We start from the raw sequence: 12,301 nt of genomic DNA on the forward strand, positions 1-12,301 counted from the left end.
TTTATTTTGTATATTTTTCTACATGAATAATTCAAGCAAAAAGAAAAAGAAAAAAAAGGAAAGTCTGGAAAATGGATAATAAATCACTCAAACACCAGAAAAAAGAAGATTGTAGCAAGTTAATTGTATTCTAACAAAAATATCCAAGACATTGGAAGCTATACAAAAATAAAAAGGACCAGGTTCCATAGGCCTAATATTGTATAATTATTCACAAACACTCATAATTTCCATTCCAAGAGAACAAGTTGTTATGGTAATTACAAGCCACGTTTAAGCTGCTTCAGTGATTTAATCTCATCCTTACCTTGTATTAATCGTCAAGTCAAATATCAACAGAATAAATGTGCCGAATATACAAATAACATCGGGGTTAATGTTGTTGTAGCCTGATATTTATTGTCCCGAAAGAAAGAAGGAAAAAGGGTTATTTGATTGATTCTAGTTAATAGTTCAGATGCTGCAAGTCGATTGTAGTTAGAGACTCCGAGAAAAAATAGAAACTGTCCGTAGAAATGTCCACGGGGCTGTCCAGAGACTCTGACAAGCTCGGCGAGGCTGCATCGGAGAGCTGCAGGCAGGAATCCGAGGAGAAAGGTTGAAAATCGTGTAAAGAAACATCCAGGGCCGGGGGACTGTCGCCATTGTCCGGGCCAGATGCCGAGCCGGGGCCCATTGTTGACATGCAGCCCGGAACAGTGGGTGACGGGTTGGGAAAATGTTTCAGATTTTTGTCATTGCTGTTCAGCGGCGCAGCAGCAAAGCTCATCGACTCTCCATTGTGGAGCTGCTGTGTGTTGTTTTGAAAGGAGCAGGTATCTCTTTCCAGTAGGGCCCCGCTCTGCTCGTACTGGGGGGCCTCGTCCTCTTCCTCGCTGTGAATGCCGTCCTCGGCGCTCAGCCCCTTGCCGTCCCCGTTGTGGTTCTCCTTGCTCTGGGTCTGCCGCTTGTGCTTCATGCGTCGGTTTTGGAACCAGACTTTAACCTGCCTCTCGGTCAGGTCCAGCAGGGCCGCTATTTCCACCCTCCTGGGCCGGCACAGATACTTGTTGAAGTGGAACTCCTTCTCCAGCTCCAGAAGCTGTGTGTTAGTGTACGCTGTTCTCAGCCGACGGGAGCCCCCTCCTCCCCCACCGCTCTCCACGATCTCAGGCGAGCCTAGAAAATAAGCGGCACAGTAGCATGGGATTAAAAACGCAGGACCCAGCAGTTACATAACCCTGCTGCTCATAAATCTAACGTTATGGCTATCACAGTCCACCAGAGAGTGGCTCACAGCACGCTGCAGCAAAATGGCCGCTGGAGCTATACTGAACCAAACTTATACAGCCTTCACCACCCCCCTAAAAAAAATCGTCGCTCTGTAAAGATCTTCATCAGATTGTTTTATAGATAAAATAAGGCTCAGCGTGAGCGTGAACTAAACTCAGTGCACTTTAGAAGCAGTGAGGTCCAGGCTGGTGTGGGATACTAATGAATGCTCCAGCTGCCCTCCTCGGCAAAGGCACTCCATCACTCTTCATTACTGTCACACATCAAAACTCTGCCTCGGCTAGGGGAATAAATCATCTTACATCACCAAACTTTACCCAAACTTTTTTTCGCTTCCTTTTATTGCTTCACACACAATAACTGCAAAGCAACAACCATAAATCTGCCACAATGAACCGACTTAAAGCCTATTTGTTGTTTTGAGGAAGGGCCTTTGCAGGTCTTCAATTTAGCACCAGAGAGTGAAGATAGATCACAGCAGCTCTTTCTGCTTTGAAATAACCCACCTTTCGGAGAGAAGCACACGGGTCCGTTGGAGATGGTAGTAGCAGTGGAAGTCGGCAGGTGGTTCCTCTTGGAGGCTTTCTTCTCCCGCATCCATGGGTACTCCGGGGGTAAGGAGGCGGTAGGCAGCGGGCTACATCCGTCGGGGCTGTGTCTAGGCCGGCCATGCCGCGGATGGCTGCCCGGGTTGAGGCTGGGAATGGTCTGCTCAAAGGGAGGAGGAATCAGTGTCGGGCGTGAAAGCGTCGAGCTCTTGATTGATGAACTTTGAAATGAATCAGCGACAGGGGGGAAAGATGTCAGGCACTCAGCAAGCGACGGCTGACTATTGATAAAACCGCTCTCTCGCTCGAATTCGTAATTCATCTCCTCTCCCTGAGAGCCGAGGAAAGTTTGCACGCGTATTTCTTAAAAAATATTGCAGCTCAGTGATGACGAAAAATTAAAAAAATCATCAAAAAAATCTCCTTGTGGTGTTTTTTTTCTATTTCACTGATTACGGCCGTATGGGGACCGAGCTGCTATTAAACTATTGAATTCATGGAGACAAGGTTGAAATTGGACCGAATTGCCTGTCACATGATTACCTCTGCCCAATGACAATTTGGGGTTTAATCAAAAGAAGCCACTGTCTGCCTGATTGATCCAAAACTCTGGTGAAGAACGCCTCGCTCAGCTGGGGGGGACGACTGTTTATATTTACATCTTTGTCTGCTGAGTTTATCCTCCTCTCGCCCTGCAGTCCACTCCACTAAGCTACAAAATGTGTTTTTTAAGAATGGCTGACGCGCTCACTATTACAGGGAAAGAGCACAGCCTGGGTGCGCGGATTCGTGCACTCCTCTTTCTCGTCTTTCTCGTATTGTTTGAGGATGTCAGTGGAGAACGCCCCCACCACACACCGCACACACACACCGCACACACACACACACACACTTCACGCCAGTAGCCCAGCTATTCATACAATCAAGAGTCAGCCTTCAGAGGTGGAAAAAAAAATGAAACGCTCAAAACTGATTTTGAGATTTCTCGACAGAAACAAACCACAACAATGAAGTCTGTTCACTGTGAGGTGAGTTTGGACACCAGGATGAATGTGATTCTTTAAAGGTTTCATAATAATGACATATGCAGTGCATCCGCTGGCATGTGCTGCAATAAAAAGGCCCATCCATAAAGTTAATACTGACAGATATGGCACGTTCAGACCATTTCACCAACCCATAACAGTGGTTGAACATTTACAGCTATTGTGCAGAAATTTGCGCAGGGACACACAGGCATGTGTTATGCATATGCGCTCGCAAACAGTGTTATTTTTGTTATTATTATTATTATTATTATTATTATTATTATTATTATTACTATTATAGGCTTTTTATGCTGACTTGACAGATATGATATTAAGGCACATGGCAGTTTCGTTTATTCCACAAAAAGGTATTATAACGAGGTCATGCAAGCCCGTGTACGTGCAGCTACTAACAAATATTATAGTAAACCCACAGGAGCTTTTTCTTTTATTATCATTGTTGGTGTTGGTCACAATTTTCGATAACTAAAATCTACCATAATTACTGCCTTTGCACATCTTTGAAACGGTTCCTTTTTCATATTAAGCAGGAAGCCACTCCACAGGCTAAGCCTGGATTTACTGGAAGGGCACTGGTTACAGTGCTGAGAAAGCCTCTCATTGTATTCCCATTATCATTTCTACCTGAAATTGCAATGAAGCAAACACAGTTACAATCGACCACTTACAACGAATCCATTTGCAGCGTTATTATGCGGATGGAAATGTTATTGAATTGCCCTTCCCCGCCGTGTTTGGTTTCATGCCTCTTCCAGAATAATCTGTGAAAACCATGTTTGAGATATTTTTTTCGTTAGGCAGCACATACCGTATTTTCATTTTTTAAAAAGTGGCTCGGTGAGTAGGAGATGGAAGAAGAGAAGTGGTAGGCTTCTCTCAGTTTGTTGCTTATATACCAAACAAAGAGTCCTGGAAGCCTGCGCGCGATCAATCTTACTCGCCAAAAGGTCTGACAGCTCGGTGCCCTCACAACACATTTAAGGCTTCTAACTCTCTGCCGGATCAAATGCAGGCAGGAAGCCGGTGAGAAACACTGGCCCCTCAGATTAGAACCAGTTTCTGTTCACAGACATAGTCTAGCTGTCGCTGGAGGGATATTTTTAAAGATAAATACGAATCCAGCTACACGAGATGCCACCATTTCCTTTTTTATGAGGAGGCGGTAACGCGCCAGCGGTGAGTAGGGCGAAGCAGCGTGTTCACCTGGCTTTTATCTTTGAATTCTCAATGCGTTTTAAACTACATTCACTTTTCGTTTAAGTAGCATCTGAGAAAGCGGGGTGACGGACGGAGTTGCTAGGAGCAAAGACGGATGACTTTTTTCGGGGGAATTACGCACAGGCTTTGTGTGAAAGAAAAGGAGTGGGTGGCTGCATTTTAGTGGACCCCAGCCTGTCCTACACACTTATCTTTATAGCAGGACTGATTTAGAACCACTTTCCCACGGATGTAAGATGCCCAAGTCTTCTCTTTCACTTAAAACTATATCAGCGTGCTACCTATGGGTTAAATCTTTGCCTTGTTGTTAAAGCGCGTGCACGCGTGTGCGTGGATGTCTCTGTGTGTGTGGCTGTGTTGGATGCAGAAATACTCAATCCATCAGCTTTTTTTTTTTTTGCAGTGACACACCATGGTTCAATTGTTCTAGTTTTGCCTGCTAGCCATATGTCAGGGCCAGTAATGTTCATGCCCACTTAAATCAATCAGTTTGGCCTGAAATTATAATAATAATAATTATTATTATTATTATTATTATTTAGTGCAAAATTAAAGAGAGCAAATAATGTAGCAAGTGTAGAAAAAAGTAGGCTTGTAAACATTGGTTTCGAAATAAAAGGAGCATGTTAAACATAATGATGTATACACTGTCCACATTTAGTTAATTGCACACCCAAAGTGTAGTCTTTTAGCTCCAGCTGTGTCTCTGTTGTATACTGGAAATTTATAAATACTGAAAATGCCTGCAAAAATTCTAGGACAGATATTAAAATGATAATACTAACAATAATTCTTGTAGCACCTTTTTAATTTTATAAAAGTAAAAAAAAGAATATAATGTCCTGTCTTTGAAAAAAAAAACCTTTTAAATTGATAATTCCTTTTGTTGTAGCCATCTTCACAACGGAGCTGCTTCGTACCGAGCTGGCTTTACCACTCTGGCATCTGCAAATCTGTAGAATAATGAGACCAATAAGCCGCGTTATGATTCTAGTTCAGACTATATCCTCTCCGACCGCATTTGACTGACTGAAAATATCAGCGGATTATTTTTTAAACGATTTCTCATTTAGCTTGTTGTCTTCTTGCAGATTCTCCAGAAGGGCCCCGGTGACATTTTTATTATTATGGATGTGCCCACGCAGATGAGAGGAGGGGAGAGGGCCACCCTGGAGTTTTCTTCACCTCGAATCAAGTGAAGGGGAGGAAAATAAAATAAAATAAAATAAAACAAAAAAGAATGCATCGTTTATTACGCATTTTTACTATATCTGCCAATATTTGCCTGCATGTTATTGGATAATATTTATGGCCAATATTCCACGTTATGTTGTATGAAAAAATAGAAATATATTGCCACTTTATATGTGTGATAGGCTACTCTATGATTTATTATTGTTAAAACATTTTTGTTTCTTTTCTTTTACGTCTATTTGCCTGACTATATATTTGGAAACTGATTCGATTTTTTTTTTCACCTCCATTTTATTGCAGAGAAACCTAAAGATGTGTATTTATACTTTTTAGTCCACTTCGTGATTTGTGATCGTGTGCAATGCTTCTGCCAAGTCTAAATTAAAATCGAAGGCTATGCTTTCGGTATATTTCAATTCTTTTATTTATTTGTTCTAACTGGAGCAGCATGGAATGTATGACATCGAAAAAAAAGTTTGTTTCTTATTACTTCAATAAAGAAACAGCTAACGTAATATGTCCTTCTTTTCCACCCTTATTGCATGACTGATTGACTTTTACATTCGCTGAGAAAAATAAAACACCTCCTTCGAAGAAGAAAAAAATGGAAACATAGCCTCTAACAGGAACATGGGTTTTCTGCTGCTGAGGAGCTAATACAGACTAACATGTATGGGCTGAAAAAGGGCCGAGACGCAAATTTTCCACCAACCTTCTACCCACACAAAGATGGAGGGGGTGTCAAATAATACTAAAGGACTCTTTCATCTTTCACACCAAACAAAATAAATAACATTAGAAAGTCCAAAAAATGGAACAAAACACAAGCAAGGGGGAGGGGTTGCCTGTAAGCTTATGACCCTTGCTTTTGAAAACGTATTTTCCCTCTTAATTCCAACTCGTGGCTCTTGAAGGACGCTTACACATAAGTGCAACAAAATGCAAAATGCAACAAAAAAAAAAAAAGAGAGAGAGAAACATAATTCTTCAATTGCGGATAAATAAGAGGACGGACAAATTCACATTGAAAATTGATAACATGTGTTCATAATACCCTGTTTGAGTTTTTGATTAGAAAACATTTAAAAAAGATTAAATAAGTCTATGCATATACTGCGCCCCCCTCCCTCCCCTCCCGCGTACAGCCCAGATAAAGGTCTCTGTGAGACAATGACACGAGCAAATTCAAGCAAGTCGTGATTATTTTTCCTACGCTACTTCACACACCAAAAAAATTAAAAAGGGGAAAAAACTATAGGGAACATAAACAAAAGTAGAGAGATTGTGGGAGCCGTGAGGAGGCGCATAAACAAAGCAGTAATATGTCTGGAGGTGGATAAGACAATGGGCGGAGTGATCCAGGCAGCGCCACTGCTACAGATGCGTCAGTTTGGGCGCTTCCTGGATTCTTCCCTGAGAGTAGTGCGGCGTTAGGTCTGTGTACGTCGGTGTTGGATCACACACTCCGTGATGCTGACTGTTACCCATTGTGATTGCTCCATTATACTCCATGTTTGCGGACGGTGGGTGCGTAAGGTGGGCCAGACCGAAAACAGAGGCCCCAGAACTGGGCATTGAGTCGATGTAACCTCCGCCGACATAAACAGGGCTGCCTTGCATGTGCGTCCCGTAACTGCCATTGCCTTGGAGGGGATGCGCGTCATACTCGGGCGTGGCAGAGTCGTTCCCGGGATACCTCTTCTGGGAGGGCGGGCAGTTGTTGAGGGAGTTGTTTAAAGGAGGGGGGTATGACGTAGGCATACCGTATGCGTTTTGATGAGGTTTACTGTAAGAATTCGGCGACTGGGATTCATATGGAACACTGTTTACGAGAGAATGCATAGAGTTGAGGTATCCGCCTCCCACACCGCCAGCACCAGAAGCTGGGCCCACGGGACTGCGCGGGGACTGTCCACCGGGAGAAGGCATCATTCCGACGCCTTTCTGATCCTTCTTGTATTTCATCCTGCGGTTCTGGAACCAGATTTTGATCTGTCTCTCTGTGAGGTTGAGCAGGTTCGCCATCTCTACCCTCCGGGGTCTGCAGAGGTACCGGTTAAAGTGGAACTCCTTCTCCAATTCCACAAGCTGAGCGCTAGTGTAAGCTGTCCGGGCCCTCTTTGATGCTGCTGACCCCGGAGGGCTTTTGTCTCCGGGGCAACTCTCCACTGTCAGGATGAAGGAGAGGATGTCAGTCAGTAATTCGTTATACAGAGAGAGGTACAGAGGCAAAGACAGGAGAGTGAAGGCGACATCATGTGACAACACATAGCTGTTAGCAAACTGCGATCAGGAGGGGGCGGTGGTGTTGACTGGGGAGTTTACTAAATAAGTTTGCCCACTTAAATATGTATCATAATGATCACTAACACTAATAACGTGCGTATGTGCGTATGTTCCAAACATCTCAATATTTCTAATAAACCCATTCCCCTATGGCAAATCACAGGAGTTATCATCAAGGCTCCATGAGCCAGCTAGTTACATGCACAGCTTCACAGACTTCCAAAAATAAAAGTGCAACTGGACAATAATGGCTCAGTATCTGATATGGAATCAGGTAACCTCAGGTTTACTACTAAAACATCTTGACCCTAATTTCCCCCCACAGTTGCAGGGTAGCTCACACATAATGCAAACACAAGCATTATGTATTCCTCAGGGTGTATATAAAACAGTTCGCCTTGCCCTCACTGATAAGCTTAAGAGGCTGGATCTTGGCTGCAGAATTGCAAGGTGCTAGTCTACTTACTGTTATGGCAGGCGGCCAACATTTAATAACTATCACTGCCTTTCGCCCAAATCTAAAGTAATAGCAATGCAGGATGACATAATCTGGTCCATTGTGTTATGTTATGGATGAGAAATAAGTGCTCACGTGGATTTGACGTAATGCCTTAGAATCACACGATTATTACCGGATCGGTTTAGTTTTACTTTTTTGACGACTTGATTGTCAAAAGGCCACTTAGTTTAGGTCATGCAAGATCCTAACTGTAACGTATGTGTCAAGCACTATGCATCTTTCCTACGTGAGTAACAGGTGCGTATAAATAATTTTCATGATAAATACTGGGCGTTCTTCGAACTCATTAACGCACCCTACCAAGCACAATTCAGGCTGAAACCAGTCTGCTTTGCATTTTAACTAAAAAAAAAAAAAAAAAAAAACAGAGCCCTGATCCACCCGATCCGGCCTGAGTTGTCCAGTGAACAAAGAAGTTTCTGGAATTAGTATATGCGTAAAATGTAAAGGACTTTCCAAAGTTGTTCATAAAGCCTGGGCTTTTATATGTTGTATACGTCATGAAGACTTCTTAACAGCGTAACAAAGTTATGAACATTACGCATTAACTGAAGACTGCTGCTTAATTTATTAAGAAAATCCTCCAGCTCGCAAAAGGTCTTTGAAAGCAATTCTGAAATTAACTCTTCGTTATGGAAGTAAAAATAAGACTCTTCAAACCACTACAGTGTCTTCATCTTGACAATGAGATCTCAATAATAAGATTTGCCGTTCTTATAAACCTTGAACGTGCATCAAGGGTTTCCATAAATCGGCTATGTGATGCTGAAAACAAATTAAAAAAAACCTTTGGTGCACTTGAAATAACTAAACTTAATGAAAAGCGCCACACTGCCTTGCAGTTCAGCGATTGCACATGGTAAGATCCTGGAATGTCATTAGATTATTACCCATTTATTTTTACAGAAAGGAAGAAGAGTTGACTACCCAGAGCTAAACTCAGAACCCCTGACCCCGAATTTCCCTGGCGCCAAAACAGCAGGTTCTACCTTGCGTGCATGAACGTGCGTAAAGGGTTGGGACTTGTTAAAAAACACAAAAAAAAAAAACACCTCTCCTGATACTCATGAGCCACGCGCCTTTGCTTCTATTAGTGCACTATAACCTGCACACCGAAATTAAAGCATATAGCCACTGAATTTACAAAATAAGAAGTTCGTGGGAAGATGTGCATTTCGAAATGTTTAGCTTTCCTCTAAGTAAATACGGACCATCTCCCACACATGCACACTGACCCACAGAGTTTTTCGCTAATCAAAACAGCAGGACAAACTGAAACAACTGTTGTGTGTATTTGTTGTCTGTCCAGGACCATTATGAGATCAGAGGAGAGGTGTGTTTACAGTAGGGACAGGTCAGCTGCAGGGCAAAAGAGACAACAAATGGTGATATCTACTGTTAATGTGGCATACAGTTTTTCCGCAGTCTAAAACGTCATATTGCGCAAATAATTTGTAACAATCCTTACAGATTTTGACCAGGATGCAGTGTAGCCAGTCTGTCAGTTTACACTGCACTTCACTACAACTGCAGTGTAGAATAAATAAATGTAATAGTAAAGGGTATGTGTGGGATTATGGTAATTATACATTACAGCAATAGCAATGTAATTCAATGACACACTGATTATTAATGATTTAAAACATTTAACAACTTCCTGTCCCCGATGCAGAAAACACACCATTGTGACCTTCCCAGGGGAAGTATTGTTCTGTTGTGGGCCCACCCCCCTTTCCTCGTAAGCCCTTACCTGCTCACCCCCTTGTGCATTGCATCCTCTCTAAACCAAACTTGAGCAACTTTCTGGTTGCAGACCAACAAAGAGTGTGGATATTAGAGGAGCAGTCATGTTAATGCAGTGAGTACCTGAACTGGAGCTACTGGTGGGTTTCTGCTTGGTGTTCTGACGGGATTCCTTCATCCAGGGGAAGATCTGCTTGCTGCGAGCGGTAGAGGTCGGGGAGTCGTTCTTGGCACTGACTGGTTGGTTGGATCCGTTGCTTGTGTTTTGGCTGATAGCACCGGGGGACTGTGAGGGAGGGGGTGGGCCTGATACCGGCACCTGCGGTTGATTGCTTTCGGGATGAACCTTGGACTGCGCCGCCTGAATGGCTGTGGTCCTGTCGCAGCTCTCCGCCATCTCCCCGGGCTTTTGCAAAGCCACGGAGCCGTCAGGAGACTGCAGGGAGCAGGCAGGTCGATGGTACTCACTTTCCACATGAGAGGCCCGGGGATATTGGACCTGATTGGCATCATAACTGAAGCCATTTGCGCTTTGATATGGGTAGCCACTGTAAATTGCGGAGCTGTCGTAGTAGGTTGCCTTTTGCATCTCGCCGTTTCCCAATATTTATTTCAGAAACTGACAGGGTCTTGACACCCTTGTAGAATAACATTGGCACCCCGTGGTCACGTGACGCCTCTCCGCCAATGGCCTCCTTGGGTGAACCTAGGGTTACAAGAAGCACTGTGAGGAGAAGAAATGGTGGCGATCCATCTTACTTTTCAATGCAGCCCTGACACAGGAGACTATGGAGGCAAGATAGGGCCAACAATTCTGTGGACTATTACCGTTTACCTTATGGCTTACACGGGGCACAGAGGCACGCACTAACCTTGTATTACCATCTGTGGCGAACATAAAACCATTTTAAAAGCATTTCAGACTGTCAAATCATTTAGAAACGCGAAAAGACGACGGGTGGCGTTTTAAAATATTTGATTCTAACTAACAGTGAAGCAGAATATAGTTAGAGTAGGCCTTATGGAGAAATGCGCTGTGGAAATAGCTTGTTAGAGGGTTACCACACAGGAAAATAATATTTCTTTTACACTGTTATTCTACCAACAGGGCTGTCAACGGTGTATCTAATTTCCTGTATAGCGAGTGAAAAACATACCGTCGGATCCACAAACCTTCAACCTTTTATTTTTTACTTTTAGAAAAAATTCATAATTTTTAAGAGAATAAAATATCCCTGAGCTTGCCACATAGTCTGTCTCTTTTTTTTTTTATCCCCCCCCCCCCCCCCCCCTTTTTTTTTTTTCTACGTTTCCTCATAATAGTAGAAAAACTGTAAAGGCCCAGAGGAAACCTGAAAAACCGGCCGGCGTCCGTGCATCTCCATGCCCATGGTTTGAACTTTGTTCCATAGTAGGCCCATAATAATGGCTGCTGTCGCTGTCTGAGCGGCGGCCGGTCGCGGTGATATATGAGGGCGGGGGGGTCAGTGAGCCGGGACTGCCCGCTCGGAATGAGCGGCCCGGTGAGCAGCCAAGCCCTAACAAAGCAAGTATTAAGCAGACAGAAACCCGGGGATGGTACAGCTAGAGGCTGCTGCTGGAGCACCATAATTCATGTAGGTAACCTCGGGGAGAGACTATAAACTATGATAGACAAACATCACTGATCTTTTGGGGGAAATCTTTTTATAATGGGACATTAATGGGACATTAACAATGAGACAGTGGATTGAACAGCTATTATTATTATTATTATTATTATTATTATTATTATAAAGCTAATGATTTTCAGTAGAAATAAAATATTCCCATTCATTTTCGCATTTGCTGTCTACTCTGTAGATTCTATAGATTTAGCCATTATACATCGTTTGAATAAAGCAAATAAATACATTAAATTATATATATATATATATATATATATATATATATATATATATATATATATATATATATATATATATATATATATATATATATATATATATATATATATATATATATATATACACATATATATATATATATAAATATTGCATTTAACACAGTTGAGATTTTAACTGATGAGTCGGGTTGTTTTATGTCTGATAGCAAAAGTTACCCGGGCAATAAAAAATGATTTAAAAACAGGGTTTAAAACAAAAAGGAAGCCCTCTTGCATGTTTCATAATCCATAGCCCCGAAGCAGACACATAACTATGCGATGCATCATCATAAAATGAGCACACGGAAAATGTAAATGTCGAGCAATTCTGGCCTGTGCCGTTCTGCATACAATAACAAAAAGCAAATCAGTTTCAAAATGCCCTCAGCGCTGTTAAACCGCAGACTGAAAGGACGTGTCTTCACCGTGTCTGCACTCGTGATGACCGGGAAAAGATATCACGAAGCTCTGTGGTGTGTATCTCCAGGCGAACCATTGCGATAGTCATAAACGGCAGAGAAAAGAGAGACAAAAGACAGACTTGAGC

General features: G+C 42.6%; 2 protein-coding genes across 2 annotated transcripts; both read right to left on the minus strand.

The window, feature by feature from the left end:
• Positions 1–367: 367 nt before the first annotated feature.
• On the minus strand, positions 368–2,564 carry LOC105940850 (homeobox A2b). Its single transcript, XM_012918273.3, has 2 exons — positions 1,779–2,564; positions 368–1,158 (listed from the first exon to the last, which is right to left on the minus strand). The coding sequence occupies exons 1-2, from the start codon at positions 2,140–2,142 to the stop codon at positions 446–448; spliced, it is 1,077 nt and encodes a 358-aa protein (XP_012773727.3). The 5' UTR covers positions 2,143–2,564; the 3' UTR covers positions 368–445.
• Positions 2,565–5,696: 3,132 nt separating this feature from the next.
• hoxa3a (homeobox A3a) lies at positions 5,697–10,427 on the minus strand. Its single transcript, XM_012918271.4, has 2 exons — positions 9,954–10,427; positions 5,697–7,449 (listed from the first exon to the last, which is right to left on the minus strand). The coding sequence occupies exons 1-2, from the start codon at positions 10,417–10,419 to the stop codon at positions 6,656–6,658; spliced, it is 1,260 nt and encodes a 419-aa protein (XP_012773725.1). The 5' UTR covers positions 10,420–10,427; the 3' UTR covers positions 5,697–6,655.
• Between the last annotated feature and the right edge of the window lie 1,874 nt (positions 10,428–12,301).

Source organism: Maylandia zebra, linkage group LG22 (genome assembly GCF_041146795.1).
Source record: "Maylandia zebra isolate NMK-2024a linkage group LG22, Mzebra_GT3a, whole genome shotgun sequence".
NCBI lineage: Eukaryota > Metazoa > Chordata > Actinopteri > Cichliformes > Cichlidae > Maylandia > Maylandia zebra.